This window comes from Hipposideros armiger, unplaced genomic scaffold, assembly GCF_001890085.2.
Source record: "Hipposideros armiger isolate ML-2016 unplaced genomic scaffold, ASM189008v1 scaffold_475, whole genome shotgun sequence".
NCBI classification, from domain to species: domain Eukaryota; kingdom Metazoa; phylum Chordata; class Mammalia; order Chiroptera; family Hipposideridae; genus Hipposideros; species Hipposideros armiger.
In genome coordinates this window covers 1,430,444-1,451,775 of record NW_017731825.1, presented here as the reverse complement: position 1 = coordinate 1,451,775, position 21,332 = coordinate 1,430,444, and the positions used below count along the sequence as shown (strand labels likewise).

Genomic DNA, 21,332 nt, shown 5'->3' with positions numbered 1-21,332 from the left:
TCACCAAGACATTAGGTGTTGCTTGACATATACTGGTATAAAAACTGCTAGGTCCCCTGGACAGGAACCAATATTGGGTCAAGTGTATTCAGAAACCCTTATCCAGTTGCAATAACAAAGCCAGTTTATTTATCAGAGTCCCTCGGCTGTGGGGAAGGCTGGGTGCCTATAAGAAAGAGTCCTGGTGTGCAGGGGTGGAGGGGGGTGGTACATGGGACAGTCCTCTGGGCCCTGAGGTCGGCCCTGCCCCCACGGGCTCCACCTGGACAGTGGCCCCTGTGGGGTGGCGGCCCTCCTAGTGAGTGCCCAGCATGGGCTCTGACGCCTGTGTGTCCAGCTTTGAGGAGACAAAGAAAACTTTCAGACTTTTGACTGGTGTTGAACACATTGTTGGAAGGAAAAACTGTGGCATTCTAACTGAAAATGATCAGTCAGTTGAAATCTGCTGTGGTAACTGCTAACTTCTCTGTAACCAACCTGAGTCAAACACATGAAACCTCTGTATTGACAATGAAAGATAATTCTAAGGATGGTACCTTTCTTAATGTGGAAAAAAAAAACAAAACCAAAATGGCCTTTCCTGAACTTTGAAGACAGACAATAGAGTTACTTTTGAAGTGTTTGAATGTAAATTCAGAGTAGAGTATGAGCTTTTGCAACCAAATTCTCATCTTTTTGTAACCTAATCTTGGAGGTGACATCCCATCACTTTTGCTGTGCTTTCTTTGTTAGAAGAGGGTCACTGGGTCCAGCCCACATTTAAGGGGAGGCGAGGACTGTGAATATCAGTGGGCCGGCGTCGTCGGGAACCGTGTTAGAGGCACCTGCTATACAGCACGGAAGCAACTGGATCTGGTGCCCAGTTCAGGGGAGATGTCACATGGCGGTTATCGCAATGGGCCTGGGTGAGGAGAGCTGGGAGTGACAGAGACAGAGGCGAGAAGGGGACCAGCGACTGAACCCGCGCACTGCAATGCTGGGGGTCAGGGAGGTGAGAAGGAGCCTGCAAAGGTGATGGAGGGGGAAGGCCAGCAAGGCAGGTGGAGGGTGGAGAGTGGCAGCCTTGGTGTTCCACAGGCCAAACGAGAAAACTGTTTGCAGGACAGGGAGGGATCCGCTGGCCAGAAGCCACTGAGAGGTCTGGCAGGAGAAGGCGGAGGACTGAACATGGGATTGGGCAGCGTGGAGATCAAAGGACTCAGTGGGGTAAAAGGGGCTCTAGAGAGAATGGGAACCAGGAAGTGGAGGCAGGTGCAAACACTTTCGAGAAGTGTTGGCGTAAAGGAGCGCGAGGCCTTGTATCTGAGCATCTTCCGTTTTCCTGCATCAGGAAACTCTCAGCTGAGCTGATTCTTGGAACGCGGCTTCTTCCTCCACCTCTTCTATTCACAGGCCTCCAGCCTCACAATCGCCCCACCACCACCCCAGCTGGGATGGCGGATCGGGAAAAACACTGGTCTGCTCAGGTTTTATTTGTTTCTGGTACCAACAAGTCACAACGTCACGACAGAGTCCTCAGTCATCAGCTTGAGGCTCCCTAAATCCCAACCAACCATCCCTAGAGGATACGGCGAATGCGGCAAACAGCGCTAAGCAAAAGCTTATTGCTGACTGCCATCTGGTGGTCATTTTGGGAACTGGCCTGGATCCAACTCCCCTTCACAGGGTGGTGGGAAGAATTGCGTGAACTGTTAGAATAGCACCCGGCACTTATTAAGTGTTCAGTAGAAGTGGGCTACGGTCATTATGCTGAAGATTTAGGGGAGTGTGGTCAAAACAGAGTCCTTTGATTTCACTCTCAACATTTTCTGAAGGAAAAGGAAATATCCTAAAAGGAGGTCCCTCTAGTGCTCGCTTCAGCAGCACATATACTAAAAGGAGGTCCCTCTTTTTTATCTTGGTAAAAGTAAGGGTGCTTCAGGGAACCAAGTAGGACATTCGTGTATGAAGTCAGGTGATCTGGATTCAAATCCTGCCTTTGCTACTGTGTGACCTTCATCGCATCACTCAAGCATCTTGAGTCTCAGTTTCATCAAACCATAAAATGGAAACATCAGGATTAAAGCTATACAAGTTGGCGGCCGGGTTACTCAGTTGGTTAGAGCGTGTGCTCTTAACAACAAGGTTGTGGGTTCGACTTCCGCATGGAATGGTGGGCTGCGCCAACACCCCCCTCGCCCTGCAACTAGATTGAAAGCGGCGACTGTACTTGGAGCTAAGCTTGCACCCTCCACCACTAAGATTGAAGGACAACAACTTGACTTGGAACTGATGGGTCCTGGAAAAAACACATTGTTCTCCAATAAAGTTAAAAAAACAAACACACAAGGCGGTGAATGTAAGGAGCTCTCAGGAAAAGATGCTGCTCATTAGTGAACAGTAGTGATTCGCCAGCTCTCAGCACTGAGGTGCGTTGCTTTAAATAATCATTCTCAACTGGGGACAATTGTGCCCCCCAGGAAACATTTGGCAATGAGATATTTTTGGTTGTCACAAGGATGGGGGTTGCTAGTGGCATCTGGTGGGCAGAGGCCAGGATGCTGCTAAACATCCTACCATGTGCAGAACAGCTCCCCCTACAAGACAGAATTATCCAGTCCAAAATGTTAATGTGCTTAAATTGAGAAATTCTGGAGCTTTCTTCTTTCTGTGGTATGAACCAACATGAGGAACTGCTTTCTGAAAAGTACAAGGGAGGCACACTCATGCATGATGCTGGAAAAGGGTTCTTTCAGGGGTGACATGCAGAAGTCAAACGAGGCTCCATGGTACTGTGTGTCCATGTGGTAGCCACAAGCCAGCCGAATGTGGCTACTGACATTGAAATAAGTGAAAATGGAATCAAATTCCTGGGTTGTGATAGCCACATTCCAAGTGCTCAGTGGACATATGTAGGTAGCGGTCAGCACAGAGACAGAACATTTCTATCTGCACAGAAAGTTCTGTCACACAGCACTGCTCTGAAAGGACACAGCAGAACCAGGCAGTTGTGGGCAATCAATTCACTAGAGAAAAATTAGAAACAGGACATGCCCCGAGGAGGGGACCGTGAGAGACAACAGCACACACTGATGAGATGGCTAAGCAAGCCCAGAGGCAGTATATAATTCAATGGGACAACAAGTCACAGACACACACACGCACAGTAATCAGTCCGTGCAACCCTCCCACCCCCAAGAATCACTCTTATGTGCATAAAACTCAAGAACCCCCAAGACAAGCAGAATCAACAGAAGGCAGACAGGAAACGAGGGTTCTGTTGTTGGGGAGCACTGTCCCCCTCTCTTTCTTCCTGGCACGGCTCAGTTTAACTTGTGGTACAACATTCCCAGCCGACATTTGACCACGAGTAGTCGATTGTACTGATGGAGAGCGCTTGCGGCGGCCTACCTTGCTTGAAGTCGTGGAGTCCTTATAAAGGGTGTACGTATACTTGATGATAAAGGGCAGACAGAAGACGTACAGGAGCATTCGGGAGACTTGGAAGACCAAGTGCAGGTAACTGAGCTCCTTGAAATGCTCTTTGATGCTGCTGTCGATGAGCAGGACCACGCAGAAGCTGGTGAGCTCATAGGCGACGATCCACAGGGCACAGCACAGCAGCCCCACGTAGTTGCTGGTGTGGCTGCAATACAGGAGCAAGAAGCTGACCATGATGGTGATGGTGGATAGGCCAGCCCTGATGTTGTTTTTGTGAGTGAGGACCCAAGAGCTTATCCCAGGCTTTGCCTCCATGTAGATGCTGAACAGGGACTCATCGTCAAGGATTACAACCTCGTTCAAGTCAAAGATGAGGAACTGGATGGTGCTGAGGATGGTGAAGATCCCCACCAAACGACAGAACATCTTGTCATTCATTTTATACTTGTTTTACCACACTGTCTCCTGCAGAGAGAACAAAAACAAAAGCAAAAAACTCATGGAGATACATAACAAGATGGCAGAGCCAGCCCCAGACAAATTCCCTAAGCTACTCGATATAAATGGGGGAGCTCAGAGTAATAATGGTCTGTGGACAGGCCATGGGCTAGATGGGGACATGGGGTCTGGTCCTTGCTCAGGTGATTACATCATCGGGAATGAGGACACCACTGACCTGGGATGCTCCTCACAAAACTCCCAGCTCTGCTGCTCCAGCTGGAGCTGTGCTTTAAGGGGGCAAAAAGGGTGCTCCTGTCGGCGTCAGACTGTGGGAATCAGGAAGCTCGTGTACCTGGAATAATGAAAGAGTCAGTCCTGGGCTCCTCTCTGGGATATTTGCCTGTCGGGAGTCAGAAAACTAGCGTGGTTCCCCAGGAGCCTGGAATCACCCCGACCCTCCCCAGACACCCTGTCTTTCCTTCCAAGCCCTCAGGAAGGGAACTTCCCTGCTGCGCTCCCTGGGCCTGACCCAGACTTGTCCCAGGTCAGGATTCAGCCAGCATTGCATAGAATGGGGCAAGGTTTATAGGTCCAACATCTTCTCTGTCCAGGGCAAGGGTGCTTTAACAATAAGCCACCACCATAGAAGCGAAGACCCAGCAGGCAGACCTCCAGCTGCAACCTAGGTTAGAGCTGAACTCTGGAGGCTGGCTCTGGCCATGAGGACACACCTGCCCAGGGCTTGTCTATTACAGAGGGCCCAAGGCTGGGATAGGCCAGGCCCCAGTGCAAACATCCCTCCTAGCCCAAATCACCTTCTTACAGGCTCCCAAGTCAGAGAACTCCAGAGCAAAGCTCCCCTCCTTCACTGACCACACTGGTGAGCTACCACTGTGAGAGGAGAGGGAAGGGGGAGAATCATACGCCAGGAGAACATGCAGTCCTCGAGCTGGTGTGCTTCCAAGGGCTGGAGGCCTGACGTGGCCTCTTTCTGAAGTGACTTTGATCAGGACTCCTGTTCAGACCTGTCAGAGCTCAGACAGGCTGCCATCAACCTGCCTCTGGCCTTCTCCTCACTCACTCTATCAATCTCAACTATTCTTTTCTTTTGATTTTGTCAGTAGCAATCCTTTTTTTTTTTTTTTAAGATTTTATTGGGAAACTGGGGGAGGGGTATAGTGTTGGGGAATTGGAGAGGGGACCAGCCAAGTTGTTGTTCTTCAGTCTTCATCGTGGAGGGTGCCAGTCGCCATCTGGCTGCCCGTCGGCAACTCGTGGTCTCTAAGCTCAACCATCTCATCTCTAAGTGCCACCATCTCATGCGGGAGTCGAACCAGCAGCCTTGTTGTTAAGAGTACACCCTCTATCCACTGAGACATCCGGGTGGCAGCTCAGCTCAAGGTGCTGAGTTCAATCTTATTAGTAGCAATCTTCTTATTGTGGTAAATATACATAACAAATGTTACCATTTAACCCTTTTTGAGTGTACGATTCAATGGCATTAAGTACATTCACATCGTGCAACAATTACCACCACCCATCTCCAGACATTTTTATGTCCCCCAGGAAAAACTTTGTACTCATCAAATACTAACTCCCATTCCCCGATCCCCATGGCCCCGTGAACCACTATTTTACTTTCTGTCTCTATGAATTTGACTACTCTAAGTACCCCCTAGAGGTAGAATCACACAGCATTTATCTTTTTGTGTCTGGTTTATTTCATTGAGAATAATGTTTTCAAGGTTCCCCCCAAATATTCTCATACCTTATTCCACATTATCCTCCCAACTCTGTGTGACTCCAAAGTTTAGTCCTTGACACACAGACCTCTGGCTGCACTCCACGCCCTGAAGGGTCCTAGGGGGGTGGGGGTGGGAGAGGCAGTGTGCTGGCGGTGAAGAGCTGTGCTGACACTGCCCTGTCCCCACCAACTAAACCTCACCCCATCCCTGCTCACAGAGCAGCCACACCCCTGGGTGCTCTCCTGCACCAACCCAAAACAGGGCCCCAAACCACACAGGGTTAATATTGTGGTTTAAGCCTGTATGCCAATTTCAAGGCAATGTCTTTATAAATCCCATTGTTTCTGCATCCCAGCTGCCCCAGCCTTGGTTTTGGTCCTGTCACCTCCCTCCTGGGTCACTGTAGTGACCACCTAACTCCTCTTTCTGCCTCCTGTTGAGTTCATCTGGTATATTCTATTCATTCAGTGCTCATTCTGCAAACATCTACTGAGCATCTGCTCTGTACCAGGTACTGAGCTCGGTACTAGAGATACACAGGTAAACATTCTAGTGTGGAAGTTAGACAAATAAAGGAACAAGTAAAAAACATGTTTTTAAAAATAGGCTTTTCAAGAAAAAGAAAAGACATCACTATGCAACGTGATCAGTGCTGTGGAGGAAGTGGTGAGCATCCTCCAAATGTAACAACAAGATCTAATCCAGAATGAGAATCAGAAGAGGCGTTTCTGGAGGAGGCAATCGTTGAACTTGTGTCTTGAAGGATGTGAGTGTCGACTGGGCAGGAAAGGGAGGAACTTCAGCCCCAGCAAAGTGGACAACATCCAGGGAAGCATAGAAACAGGTAAAATCCATTTTGGAAACAGCAAGTTTGGTGTGGCTTGAGCAGAGGGGTAGGCTTGGCAGGGGCCAGAAAAGGAAGGACCCTACCTGCCACCTGCTACGTGTAAGTTTCTCTGGAAGGCAACTGGAGACCTGGAAGGGTCTTTAGAGTATGTGTGTCTATATGAGAGACACGATCTGATTTGCATTTAGAAAAATATTCTTGCTGCTGGCGGGACCATGGGTCAGAACGGGGGCAAGAGTGGAGGCAGGTTGAGATGCTGTTGAAGAAAATGGGGAGAAACAAGGTAACAGAGGGACGTTGGAGGGGGCATTTGCATTTGGGGATTGGGGCTGTGGGAGGAGGAGTCTGGAATGAGCACCTGGGTCAAGGGGGGCCCATTCTCTGAGGTGGGGAGCCTGGAGGCAGGAGCACATTTAGGATGGGAGTGGGGAAGGTGCTGATGAGGACAGCTTGGGAAATGGTGGGTCTGAGTTCCCCTGGGACATCCAAATAGACCTATCTACTCTGAAGTCATCTCCAGCAACGTAGAACTCAGAGAGAATCTGAGCCTTTGTTTTAGAAACACAGCTTTGCTGGATATAGGAATCTTGGTTAACAGTGGGTTTTTGAAAGTACTTTCAATATGTTATCCTGCCATCTGGCCACCATTGTTTTTGCTGAGAAATCAGCTATTAGTATTATTAAGATTCCCTTATAAGTGACAAGTCATTCTTCTCTTGCTGCTTTCTACATTTTCTTCTTGTTTTTGACTTGAGCACTTTTATTGTGCAGTGTCTGTTTGCGGATCCTTTGTATTTATCCTACTTGGAGTTTGTCCAGCTTACTATATGTAGGTAGAGTCTTTCAATAAATTTGGGAAGTTTTCAGCCATTATTTCTTTAAATATTTTTTCTGTTCCTTTCTTTCTCTCCTTCCAGCACTACCTCTATGCATGTTTTGGTTGGTATGCTTAATAATGTCCCATATCCCTCTGAGGCTCTGCTTATTTGTCTTCATCTTTTCTTCTGTTCTTTAGATTGCATAATCTCTGTCATCCACCTTCAAGTTCACTAACTCTTTCTTCTGCCAGTTCAAATCTACTGTTGAGCCTCTCTAGTGAATTCCTCATTTCAGTTATTGTACTTTTCAACTCAAGAATTTCCACTTGCTTCTTTTTTTTTAATAGTCTTTTTTTTAATTAAGATTTTATTGGGGAATTTGGGGGAGGGGAACAGTGTTGGGGGACTGGGGGAGGAGGAACAGCCAAGTTGTTTTCCTTCAATCTTAGTAGTGGGGGGCGCAGCTAGCTCAGCTCCAAGTCCAGTTGCGCTGCTCAGCTCAAGGTGCTGTGTTCAATTAGTTGCGGGTGGGTGTAGCCACCATCCCATGTGGGAGTCAAACCAGCAGGCTTGTTGTTAAGAGCGCACGCTCTATCCACAGGTCTTCCAGGCAGCAGCTCAACTCAAGGTGCTAAGGTCAGTCTTTAGTTGCAGGCGGGCGTAGCCCACCATCTCGAACAGGCAAACTTATCCTTAGGAGCATGTGCTTTCACCAGCTGAGCCATCCTGCCACCTGTTGGGAGCTCAGCGGCTGCTCAGCTCGGCCCGGAATCGAACTGCTGTTGCTCAGAGCTCCCATTCTTGAGTGAGCTCTTAACCAACTGAACCACTCGGCTGGCCCTCACTGGCGGTTTTTGTTGCCTGCTTTTTTTCTGGTGTATGGGTGATATTTCCTTTCCTGTTTCTATCCATGTCTTGTACTTTTTTTTGTTAGAAATTCTGTATTTTAGATAGATATTATAGCAATTTTGGGTACAGAGACATCTCAAACCTCCACCAGGCTTGCTATTGTTATTTACTTGTTGCCTTGTTTAGTAAATGGCTGGATTAATTTAGTAAATTATATCCCACCCATCTCCCAAACCCAACATTGCACAGTGTGAAGGCTCTGATGTTGCTTCTCTGGAGGTGCAGTTTCGGGTATGACCACAGTCACTCTAGGATGCCAGTGGGCTTGGCAGAGCTCCTTTCCCTCTTTTCCTGACCACACCCCCACTGTTAAGGTCAGTGATTCCTGGCTGATTGCTCTGTTGTTTTCAATAACGTCCTGGCATAAACTGCTCTACAGACTAATCCAATCAAATTCGGACTCCTTTGAAGAAATAGTTCCAAAAGTCAGTGTTTGATATTTGTTGTTTCCAGGAGGGCTTCTTCCAGTTGTTTCTTCCCCCCAGTTCTCCCCTGAAAACTAGCTGGCCTACAGCTTAGCCTGTATCTTCATTGGATCAACACATCTCCTCCCAACTGCCTTTTGCCACAACCTTCAACCTTCGCTACTTTTTTTTAGAGTGCCTTTAGGCTTGAACTTCTCCATGTTCTGTTGTAAATGAAGCCAGTTCCTTTGGGAAGATATTGCAAACTATCTGTTTTATGGCCTACTTCTCCTGTGCCCCAGCCAAAATCTCTGGGCCAGGGCTCTGGGACAATTGTCTGCTTCTATCTTAGTGACACTCCTGATTTAGGATTGCTCTGTGAGGGAGGGAAGACAGTAGTTTGAGGTCTTCTTGGATTCCCTCCTCTGTCATTAGAGCTGCCATCTTATCAGCTCTCACTAGAAACTGAATTTGCTGGCACCTTGATCCTGGATTTCTAGCCTTCAGAACTGTGAGAGAATAAATGTCTGCTATTTAAACCACCCAGTCTGTGCTGTTTTGTTATGGTAGCTTAAGCAGACTAATCCATATGGTGAAAAAGTTTTCAACAAGACTGACAGGACCATTCAATGGGGGAGAGGACAGACAGTCTTCAAAAAATGGTGCTGGGATAACCGCATATCCATATGCAAAAGAATGAAGTTTGATCCTTACCTTACACTACATATAAAATTAACTCAAAATGGGTGAAAGACCTAAAGTAAGAGTTAAAACTATAAAACTCTTAGAAGAAAATATAGAGAAAAAGCTTCATGACATTGGATTTGGCAATGAAATCGAAAGCATAGGCAACAACAACAACAAATAATAAAAAGAAAAAATATGCAAATTGAAGCACATCAAAATAAAAAACTTCTGTGCATCAAAGGACACAATCAATAGAGTGAAAAAGCAACCCATAGAACAGGAGAAAATATTTGCAAATCAAATATATCATAAGTGTTAATATTCAGAATATATAAAGAACTTCTACAACTCAAGAAAAACAAAAACAACTTCATTGAAAAATGAGCTAAGGACTCGAATAGACATTTCTCAAAAAAAAGATAAACAAATGACTAATGAGCACATGAAAAGATGCTCAACATCCTAAGCATTAGGGAAATGCACATAAAAAACACAATGAGCTATCACCTCAAACACATTAGGAAGGCTACTATCAAGAAAAGAAAATAAGTTCTGAGGAGGATATGGAGAAATTGGAACTTTTGGGGATGTAAAAAAAGTACTGCTGTGGTGAAAACCAGTATGGAAGTTCCTCAAAAACTTAAAAATAGAATTATCATAGAATGCAACAACTCCACTTCTGGGTATATACCCCAAAGAATTGAGAGCAGGTTCTCCGTGAGATATTTGTACAACAATATTCATAGCCAAAAGGTAGAAGGAACCCAAGTGTCCATCAACAGATGAATGGATAAAATGTGGTATACACATATAATGGGATATTCCACAGCCTTAAAAAGAAAGGAAACTTTCAACCATGCTACAATATGGATGAACCTTGAGAACATTGCGCCAAGTGGAGAAACCAGTCAAAAAAGACAAATACTTTTTGGTCCAACTTATATGAGGTACTTAGAGTAGTCAATTCATAGAGACAGAAAGTAGAATGATGGTTGCCAGGGGCTGGGGAGAGAAGGAGATGGGGAGCTGTGGTTTAATGGGTATAGAGTTTCAGTTTTGCCAGATGAAAAGAGTGCTGAAGAGCTTTTGCCTAACAATGAGAATGTAAGTAAGACACTACTGAACTCTGTAAAAATGGTTACAATGGTAAATTTTGTTATGTGTATTTACCACAATTAATAAATTATAAATATTGCATTTTTTAAAAAGGGAGAGAGGATTACCAGGAAGGACCCAGGATGGCAGAGTAGATAAACACTATGTCTGCCTCCTCCCATGAACACATTAAAATTACAACTAAATTATACAACCATCAACCTGGAGAACCATCTGAAGTCTACCTGAACAGAAGTTTTATAACTAAGCATATAAAGAAAGGGATCTAGAAGTCGCTATAGATTATTTCTTCAAGATATCAGCTTTTGTAAAGTCCAAAATGACAGCGAAAGTTCTGCCTGTCTACAATAAAGACATAACATCAGCTTCACTAAAACCTCAGGAAACCCCTCTTGGAGCTCAGTGTGCAGTGCTGGTCACTGTATCCTAAGGAAAAAACAACAACAAAAAAACAACAACAGCCAAAGAAAGGCAGTTAAAACGTTTAAAAGGTAAGACTAAACGGATAAGAGGGGCTTTTGTTTGGTGGGTTAAATGCCCATAAAAGTGACTACTTGAGACAAGATGAAAGTCTATAAAAGCATGAAAGGTCCAGAAAACGTAAAAATAGCTCTTTTAATATTATCTCATGATTGTGAAATTAGGGGGCAAAAGAAGCTTGAAAATGGGGGTAATGTCTATGTAGAAAGAGGCCATTGGAGGGCATATAAAACAAGGTCCTTCTTTAGACAGGGGGTCCCTAAGTATCCTCCAATATGTGGAAAGACATGTGGTAGCAGTAAACAGCAGTGGGGGTGGGGGACAACAAGGTCCCTCAACAATCCTTTGTTGGGATAGAAACTATTCTGACTGGTGGGTCCTTTCTGCCCACCCCCTAATCACTGTGGTGTACAACCACAGAAACCCAAAAAGAGCAAAAAACACCAACAAGACAATCAAACGATTCCAAATGCTCACATTAAATCTCATTCTGAGTCAAAACTGGGTTGAAAACAAAGTCAAGGGTGAATGACTTATAACAGATTAATCAGAGAAATTAAGTCTGTTTGGGGGTGTATCCTTAATCTTTGTGATTCATGCCATGGAGATATACTATGTTCTTACAAGAAACGTTACTTGGTAGTCTAAATTGAATGAATAAAATAAGAACATTTCCTACTTTGTCAGCATCTGAGTTCTCGTAGTCAGAAAGTGACAGTTATTGGTTGAAACGGATTAGATCATTTGAACTTCATCCACAGCACAAGTCCTTCAATAGCGTTCAATTAACAGAGGAGAGCGAGATTCTATGAATCAACCGTTACTCACGTGTTGAACAGTTGGCAACCATGGGCTGTCGGATCCATATTGATCTTTCTTGACAGATTTAAAAAAAAAATAGGGGTCCAAACGGAAAAGGAAACGGAGGGTAATAACCACAGTGTCATTGAGCTGGGTGGGAGATTTTTAAATGGGCTGCAAACAACACATGGGCCCTTATTTTCAGGTCAAGATTTATGTATAGAAATAAATACATAGGCTCTCTGTTTCCAAAAAACATTAGACTCAAGAACCTCATTCCCCCCAAAGAAAACTGTACCCTATCCTCTTCCCATAGGTCTTTTACCTGCTTCTTCCCCTCTCGAGGTTAAGGAACTTTCAGCCCCGCCTCCCTGCTGGTCCAAGCTCCGCCTTACCGGTCCACCTGTGTGCCCAGCCCCTGACGTTCCCGTTCGGCTTCAGTGGCTTGCAGGATTCCGGCTCCTGATTGGTTCGTCCGACCACGGCCTGGGAGTCCACCAATGGCAGCGGCTCTGGGTGGGGAGGTGCCCACATCCAAGATGGCGCTCCCAGGAGCTAGGAGCTGGTGACCGGCAGCGGGGGAAGCGGCCTGGGTCGGCCCTCCGATTGTGGGGTCCTGGGGGCATCTCGCCGGGTACCCCCTGGCCCGCCTACAAGGCCTGCCCCGGGCCAGAGCAATGGCCGCCGAGAACAGCAAGCAGTTTTGGAAGAGGAGCGCCAAGCTGCCGGGGAGGTGAGCCCAGGAGCTGAGAGGAAGAGGGGATTGGACCAAGCCCTTCCCGATCCTAAGCCCTAAATCTCGCGGGCCTGGGGCGCCCCCGACCCCACAGGCTGGTTTGGGCCACCGGGGCTGGGGAAGCTGGGGCTGCGTAGTGGCGGCAGGGCCGCTGTCAGGCTGAGGAGCAGGCAGCGAGCTTTGGGGATGGCTGGGTGTGGGAGCCGACCGGGGTCTGGGGGTGGAGGGCTCTGGAGGGGCTGCCTTCAGCCGGGAGGTGGCCGGAGTCCGGGTGTAAAAGGCAGTGGAGTGGGATGAGTAGCCTGTGTCCGTCCTGGGCTAGGAGGGCCAGCCCTAGAACTGCTTCTCACTTTAAACAGAACTCCCTCTTGGGGGTCTCCCCCACGCACAGGTGGTTGTTTGGGCAAGGATGGCCCCTTTCCTTGCTCCCCAGCTCAGCACGTAGGAATCTCTTTCCTGGATTCCAACAAGGTTCTGCTGGGAGCTTGGGACCGTCTGCAGGGGGACAGGAGAAGTGAGGAAAATTCTCAAGCCCGACCTTACTTTATCTTCGGCTGGCCTTTCCCCATTAGGAATGATTACAGGGTGACCCAAGAATTGAGGTTATTTCTTTAGCCTTTTCTAAGGATTTATTAAACCCCGGGTAACCCCTTACTTTCCCCCACCCCCCACACCTCTGTGTTGTAATTTTTTGTGTGTGAAAATGCACATCGTTCTTCAGTTGATGGGTTGGAAAGCAGACCTTCTAAGCTACTTTTTTTTTTTTCCCCTTTTTGGTGTATGTTGAGACCCTTAGCAATTGTACATCCATCAATCTGCTGTTGGTTTACAGTTTCAATTTTTGGGGGGCAGAGTCCTGAGAAGTATAAGGAGTGTATGTTTCAGTCATGAATATAAGCCACAGTCCACTTGGTGATGAAATTCATATTTGGTTGTGCCCACATGTTACCTTTCCTCATTGATTCAGGTCTTTTCCTTCTGAGATAATCCGTTGAACTTGTGACTTTTTTTTTTTTAATAGCAAGAGAGAAAGGAGGGTCAGTGGTGGCTATATAGCAGATTTATTTAGGATCCTATTAGACATGGAAAATGGTGGGAATCAGCTTCTAGTAACACAGTATTAAAATAATGCAAGGGAATGCAGAGATAGGTTCAGATTAAAGTGCTGTGGAATTACAGTGTTAATATCAATGCTAAAGACTTCTCTGTTTTTAGATAAGCACCACTTCCTGCCAACCTATTCCTTTTCCTTCCTGGTCTAGTGAGCTCTCCAGTCTCATTAACTGTTGTTCTCTGGGGTTTTCCATAGTGAGTTCATTAAATTTTGACATCCTAAGGTTGTAATGAGAATCAATGGGAAAGCAGTTAAATCAGGAAGCAGAGGAGATGTGGGCCATGGCATGGTCTTTTGTGCCTACTGACTACACGTTTTATTGTAATAACAATCTTCCGTTTTCTGTATTTCCTATTTTGGACTATAGGAACAGTCACCTTTTCTCAAGGCACTACTTTTGCAAGATAGGAAGAGGAGTCTTTTCAGTTTTCTAAAGTTTCTGGCTTCCTTTTTCATTTTGAAGAGGAATATAGAGGGATAGAAGAGAGACCATTTGAGTTCAGAAAGACTTGGGCTACTATTTGGACCCTCTAACCTGAGTGATCAAGGACAAATGATTTGTCCAATCTCTCTAAGCCTCAGTTTCCTTACCTATGAAATGAGGATAAAAATACTTTCCTCAGGGCTACGTGAGGACCAAATTAAACATCCTATTTGTAAAGAACCAAGGACAGTGTTTATTTGTACATTATGGTTGCTCAATATATACTAGCAATTAGTGCTGCTGTTATTCTTAGAGCACGTAAACATTTACTCAGACCCTTCCCCGGGTTCTAGGTATTTATGTTCATTGTTTATCTTAAGACATCAAAGTGTTGCCATGATTGATAGTAGTTTTTAGTACCTTGCTTGTTGAAGGGAAATATTGTTTAGTTATGTACTTTTAGCAGGGAAGCCTCCAGGAGCCCCTGGTTATGGGAGAAAATGATTTTTAGATAGTAAGTGCTTTGATTTAAGGAAAATGTTAGGGCATTTTCTCAAGAATAGAATTTTTGCATTTGTACTCTTCCCATTTTCATGAAGAAACACTTTTCTTCTGGGTGGGGAAACGACATAGACAACTGTGTTTAGGCTCTTTGCAGCCTAGAAGTGAAACTAGTTTACTTTTCTTTGCAAACTGAAAGGTGAAAATTCAAAGCAGTGACAGATTACTTTCAGTTTCTTTGATCATGATCCAGCAACCTGAATGACAAATAGGAGTTTTATTTAGTAAAATAGCCCAAGTTCACAATGAATTAAACATCCTTTTTTAAAACAACAGCTTTATTGAGATATAATTCACCCACGATTCAGTGGTATTTAGTATATTTATTCATCTAGAATATGATGGTTTTGTACAACCATCACCACTAATTTCAGAACGTTTTTATCATCCCATAAAGAAACCTCATATCCATTAGTAATCACTCTCCATCCTTCCGCATCCCCCTCAGCCCCTGGCAACCACTAATCTGCCTGTTTCTATAGATTTACCTATTCTGGACATTTCTTATAAACGGAACAATGTGATATGAGGCCTTTTCTGGATTCCTTTATTAAGCCTAATGTTTTCAGGCTCATCCATGTTGTACCATGTATCAGTATTTTATTCCTTATTATGGCTAAATAACATTCCATTATATGGCCATGCCTCATTTTGTTTATTCATTCATCAGTTGATGGACATTTATGTTGTTTCCACTTTTTGGCTATTCTGAATACTATGAAATTCATGTGAAGGTTTTTGTGTGGATGTATGTTTTCCATTCTTTTCAGTATATGTAGGCGTGGAATGCTGGGTCATATGGTAATTTGATGGAATTAAACATCTTTTTAAGTTCTCTCAGTTATACCTGTACATAGAGCCCTATGTACTTAATACATCAAATGGTCCTTGTATGGATGCCTGGGAAGATAGGAGGCTTTGGAAACTTGCAGCTAATAGATAAGTAAGTCCTGGAGATCTAATGCACAGCACAGTGAGTATAGTCAACAACGCTGTATTATAAACTTCAAAGTTGCTAGGAGACCAGATCTTAATTGTTCTCACCAGAAAAAAGAAATTATAATTATGTGATGTGATGGAGGTGGTAGCTAACACTTTGGTGGGAATAAGTTGCAATATATAAATATATCAAGCCAACACATTGTACACCTTAAACTTTGACAATGTTTGTCAATTATTCTTCAAATTAAAAAAAAAAAAAAAGTGAAGGCTCTGGAACCTGACTGCTTGGGTTCAAATCCCAGCTCTGCCACTTTATAGCTGTATGACCTTGGGCAAGTTACTTAACCTCTGTGCCTCAGTCTTCTCACCTGTACAATGGGGACAGAGTGACTACCCCGTAAGGCTGTTATGAGGGTTAAATGAGATAATGCATAGAAAGTACAGCGGAGGTACTCAATAATATTAGCTATGATGAAAATGATAGCTATAATTCAGGTGTCTTTTAGCAGTGAGGAGTATGATTTTGAGCAATGGCTCTCAAATTTCAGTGAGTCCCCTGAAGGGCTTCTTAAAATATAGATTACCAGGCCCCACCACCAGAGCTTCTGATTCAATAGGTCTAAGGGGGACCCGAGAAGTTGAGCTCCTAAGAAGTTCCCAAGCGATACTGCTGCTGATAATCTGGGGGCTGCACTTTGAGAGCCACTAGGAAAAGAGCCTTGAATTAGACTGAAAGAAACATGTTTCAGTGCTGGGGGCTTTTGCCATATGGATCTGAACAATTAATGCATCTCACGTTGAACACGTCAAAACAGAACTCTTGAATTCCACATCTGCCCACTCCCGCAAAGCTATTATTCCCATCTCATTTAATGGCCCCACCATTCACCAAGTCCCTCAGACCCCAAATCCTAAGGTCTTTGATTCTTCTCTTTCCCTTCTGGCCATATTCAATTCATCAGCAAGTCCTGTTGGCTCAGCAAATAAATCCTGGCTCTCAGCTGTTCTCACCATTTCTACCCTTTCTACAGTGGACCAAACTGGGTCCTCTCTGGCCTGGACTCCTGCTGTAGCCTCCTGATTGGTTTTTCCTGCTTCTCTTCTTGTCCCTCTTACAGACACCTCATTTGTAGTTAGAACAAAATCCAAACTCGCTGAGTCTTCCAGGCCCTTCATGGTTGGAAAAATAGGCCAAGTTAGGGACTTTTATCTTTATCCCAAGAGCAGTGGAATGCCATCAGAAGGTTGATGGGGCTGTGACACAGTTGGAATTGTGTTTATAAAAATGTCATTCTGGCTGCCCTGGGGAAAATGTCTTGGACCAGTGTTTTCAACAGTTAGGGATGGGACACACAGTTGGTGTTTTGAGTGGGTTAATTCTCGGCTGTACAAGACTGCAGGACGTATAACATCCCTGGCCCTTGCCCACTAAATGCTGGGAAAGCCCACCAGTTATTGGGGCAAATACACCCACCCACCCTGCCCCGCCCCATACACTTACACATCTCCAAACACTCCAGCTCCCCACACCCCACCCCTGACTCTTCAGCCCACTCCCACACCCCTGCTGGGAATCAGAGTGAGTCTAGTTAGGGGCCACTGCAGTCAGTAGAGGGAGAGGACATGATGGCTTGGATTAGGGCAGTGGTAAGTAGAGGTCAAGTTTGAGAGTCCCTACAGGACTTGACCATCATTGGATTTGGGGAGTGAGGGAGCAGGAGGTACCAAGGAGGCGTGACTCCCAGGTTTTTGGCTAGGCTGGTCAGGTAAGATTGTGGTGTGATAGGCTCCGAGAAAAAGCCAGATTTTAGGGCAAAGTACTTAAATACTCCACGCTGGATTTCCTTATCTATGAAATGAGAGGTTTGGATGAAGGCTCTTACCAGTTCTGAAGGTGAGTGTTAAGTTTAAACTTGCCAACTGCAGCTCGTGTCATTGGATATTTGTCTTTGGCTCTGTCACTCACACGAAGCATGATTCACAGGTAAAGGTAGATGAGGGGATGGGGGGAGGGGCGGAAGGTAGACTTTTCTGTCTTGTGCTTTTGAAAGGAGTGACTTGCTGGCCCTGCTGAACACCCGAGTGTCATGAAATTGTGGCATGTTAGACCCGACCCTAACACCACTGCACCGGGGAAACTGAGGTCAGAGAGGGGAGATGACCTGCCCCAAGTCACACTGCAGATTTCTTAACTCCTGGTCCATCCGTGCTCTCTCTACTGCTGCCTTCCCCTTCCCTCAGCCTCTGCTAAGATTCAGACACCCTCTGCCAAAGCGCCTCATCCATTCCAAGGCTGTGGATACCTCCAGTGAAAAGATGTCGATGAGGCTTGAATTAGGGGAGACAAATGTGAGCCAAGGCCTGGCTTGTTTCCCACGTTCCCCTTTCCAGTCTTTCTGGGAAGGACTTCTCCCTCTTTTTAAGCAAATGTCTTTGTTAAATTTGAGGAACTCACATTAGCATTCAGTGAAGTTGAGAAGTGTCTAATCACTTGAATCACTTAAGAGCCTTCTGTCACTTTGCCATTTTTCATAACAGTAATGAACCTGATAGTAGAGTTGGTGTAATGGCCCCTGCCTATCCGGGCAGGTATGTTACAACCTGTTCTTAGCTTGGAAATGTTTTACTAGAAGATACTAAATTATCACCGAAACCCTGTACATCCCCAGTTCCGGAAGACTTCCATCCAGTGAGTGTGTGAACCTGAATCAGTTGTCAGCACATTTGGTTTTAAATTGGATAGCTCTGTTCCCATATTTGCTTTAGCTGCTTTGTCAGCACTAAGCAAACACCTGTTGATTTTCCCTACCAAGGGTTTTGCACTGTTGCAGCTACATAAACCAGCTATGCCAGTACCTTCTGGGGTGTTAGTTTTATTAAAGAGAATGACGGAGGTTGACTAGGATTTTGCTCTTTTTTGTCTCAGTTGGCATCCTTTTCTGTGTATGCGACGTTGCATCTCTGAGATGCAGCGTGGTTGCCTGTGGTTTTCAGGTCTCGCTTAACAAGAGTCAGCTTAGAACAGAGGCCTGAGTTTTGTAGAGTTCCAGTCTCCACTCAGTAAGTATTGTTTAAGTGCTTGCTGGTGTGTGTCACACTCTGCCAGGTGGCGAGGGGACTACAGAAAAAGACATGCCGCGCCCCTGCTCTTTAGAGCTGGAAATGGACTTGGCACTGTGGCTTTCCCTGGTGAGGATGCTGTGTATTATTGACTTTCCGGTTTTTCCACCAAGTATGTGTCACTTTTGTAGTCAGAAAAACTTAAAGGTGGAGCTGGTGAAAACACACGTTGAGTGAGAAAAGCAAGATTCAGAATGATATGTACAGTGTGCAATCTTTTATGTCAAGCTTTGAAACATAAAAAAGTATTGTATGTTGTTTATGGATACATGCATACAAGTAAAAGTATAAAAACAGATAGGGAGGATTTCATACCCGTTTCAGGATAGTGGTTATCTCTTGGGGAGAGAGGGACCCGGGGACTGCAATTGGGACTTCAGTAGTCTCTCTAATGCTTTATTTTCTTAAAAAAAGAAATGCGACAAATGTTAACATTTGTTACATCAGAGTGATGGGTTCATGGATGTTAGTTATATTTTTCTGCATACTTTTTGTGTATGTGTGTGTTTGAAAATGTGAATTAAATGGTTTCTATGCTTATTTGGAGCTAATATTTTTTAAATTTGTGTTGGAGATATCAGTCAGCCAGCCATGAAATTAAGTAATATTTAAAGTAGCATTTATGATTTAGTTTCAGAATAAGTCATATATACAGTGTGATGCCATTTATATAAAGTTTTAAAAACATAAAATTGTTTAGGGATATATATACATAGGAAATAAAAATGTAAAAGCAAAAATGAGGGAGAAAAATGTCAGATTCAATAACATGGCTCCCTAGGAAGGGAGGGAGGGGTGTGCTGGGAATTCCCCTCCATAATGTCATTTCTTCTGTAGGTGTTGAACATAAAGAGCCTTATAGTATGATCTAAATATAGTTTATTTTTTTTAAGTAGTTTTTTTTTTAAATAATGTAAGCCCTGACTTATGAATTTTAGGGAATCAGACAAGGCATGAGTTAGTGGATACTGCGTGTAGGGTCAGAGAAAGTCTCATGGTGGGGAGACTGGGGACGGGGGTGGAATTTGAAGGAAACGTTTCAGGATGGATACAATTTTGAAAAGGGAGTAGGGGGAAGAGCCTGATTTAGTCACTAAGGTATGTTTGGAAGGCGGAGTGGAGACCAGCCTGTTGTAGCATTGAGTTTGGATATCGGAGAAGTAGAGATGGTACAGGCTGATGGGCCAATTATAAATGCCAGGAAGTTGAGCACTTCAATCGCCAGGCTCTTAGTTTATTGTCCTTTAGCCTCTGTGATCATCTTGGTTTCTCAGCCTTTTCGAACTTCCTGACTGTCCTTTTTGAAATTCATTAAACTGATTAATTATGCAAAGTGTTCCAGGTACAGAGACAGCACAGTTTGGTTCAAGAATATGTTAACAAATTCTGTTTGGGCTCTGATTCCTTAGCTGATGAGGTCCATCCTTTATTTTGGCCTTTCTGGCTGTGCCAGCATGTTGGGCTGACATATTTTTTTTAAATAGTCTACGGTGATTTTAAATTCTCTTTCCTGATAGTAATTGATGGCCTTTAGCCCTGAAGCTTGCACAATTAGGATTGCTTTTTGTCTGCATGGAGTACTGGCAAGTGGTGAGACTCTTCTTTTAAGGAGGGGAGCCTAAGGATGCCCTTTTATTTTTCTACCCAGTCACCTAACTGGCCTGTTGAGATCTTCCTGCAATTTGTTCTCTGATCTTTATATTTTACTACAAAGAGGCTTGTGAACTTGGAGCTTAGAGTATTTGAACATTAAAATATAAATCAGTGGCCCTTTTGTTGTTTGTGTTTGTGTTTCAGTTTTTGTCACTAAGCCTTTTCTCTGTAAGCCAAACTTACCCATTATTCTTTGATCCTTCTTATTTTGTGTCTCCTTTCCTTTGCCTAAGAAACTCTGTAACACATTAAAGTTGCATTGTTTGTATTTCTGTAGTTGTATATGTAATGGTTTGTTTACAAATGACCTGATAACTTGCCACAGAAATTTAAGGAGTAGAGATTTTCTAGCTAGAAAGTTAGGGATCGTATCCACAACTAAATATCTGTACACAGGAACATTCCCTCTGGAATCTTAGTAGAAATCAGTGTGACAATGATTGAATTGGCTACATTTTTATTTAAAAGCAACTTTAGGATCACATCTGTTATGTCAAATAAGATTCTTGGTAAAGTTGTTCTATTTTCTAAATGTTGGGTAAGGAATAAATTACAAAAATGAGAGGGGAGAAAGAAAACATTTCTTGGGCACTGAGTGTGTGCTGGGCAGCATTCTAACGTTTGCAAATCTATCTCACTACCTGCTATTATAGTATTATCACCCACCAGGAATTATGTTAAAAGGGCTCTTTACACATGTCCCATTGAATCCTCCCAACCATTTTTTTTTAATTGGGGAATTGGGGAAAAGGAACAGCATTGGGGAATTGGGGAAGGGGAACAGACAAGTTGCTGTCCTTTTGTTCTTCAGTCTAGTTGTGGAAGACGTCGTTTCACTGGCCCATGTTGACATTATCATTGCACTCTTCCCAGGTGAAGCAGATCTGTCACTGGCCTCTGGACGACCGCTCACGGCAGCTCTTGGCAGCTCACGCCGGCTGCCGGCCACTCACGCTGGCTGCCGGCCACCCATGGTAGCTTATGGCAGCCCACTGCACCAGGGGCTGCAGCCTATGCCATCACCGGCGACTCATGGCAGCCCAGCTCCAGGTCGAGCTGTTGTTCACCATCTTAGCTGTAGAGGGCAGTGTCACTGGCCCTCATGTGGGATCCG

At 44.6% G+C, this 21,332-nt stretch overlaps 2 protein-coding genes across 6 annotated transcripts in view; one reads left to right on the top strand and one right to left on the bottom strand.

The window, feature by feature from the left end:
* Positions 1–3,105: 3,105 nt before the first annotated feature.
* Positions 3,106–12,134, bottom strand: LOC109395529 (transmembrane protein 217-like). Of its 3 annotated transcripts, none has more exons than XR_002126676.1 (3): positions 11,696–12,134; positions 4,097–4,213; positions 3,106–3,885 (listed from the first exon to the last, which is right to left on the bottom strand). XR_002126676.1 is itself a non-coding variant. In XM_019666577.1 (2 exons), exon 2 carries the CDS (start codon positions 3,856–3,858, stop codon positions 3,202–3,204), a length of 657 nt encoding a protein of 218 aa, XP_019522122.1. In that variant the 5' UTR covers positions 3,859–3,885; positions 4,097–4,269; the 3' UTR covers positions 3,107–3,201. The 3 variants fall into 3 exon arrangements, 1 of the variants encoding a protein (XP_019522122.1); XR_002126675.1 differs by having other exon boundaries at positions 11,994–12,134; XM_019666577.1 differs by lacking the exon at positions 11,696–12,134 and having other exon boundaries at positions 3,107–3,885; positions 4,097–4,269.
* A 56-nt stretch (positions 12,135–12,190) lies between these two features.
* Positions 12,191–21,332, top strand: part of TBC1D22B (TBC1 domain family member 22B) — an 81,364-nt gene continuing 72,222 nt past the window's right edge. For 2 of the 3 annotated variants that reach the window (XM_019666576.1, XM_019666574.1), the window contains exon 1: positions 12,192–12,401. In XM_019666576.1, the coding sequence (XP_019522121.1) occupies positions 12,346–12,401 (56 nt within the window). In that variant the 5' untranslated portion in view covers positions 12,192–12,345. Of the gene's footprint in view, positions 12,402–21,332 lie in introns of all 3 variants that reach the window. The other variant, XM_019666575.1, reaches the window with a different exon arrangement.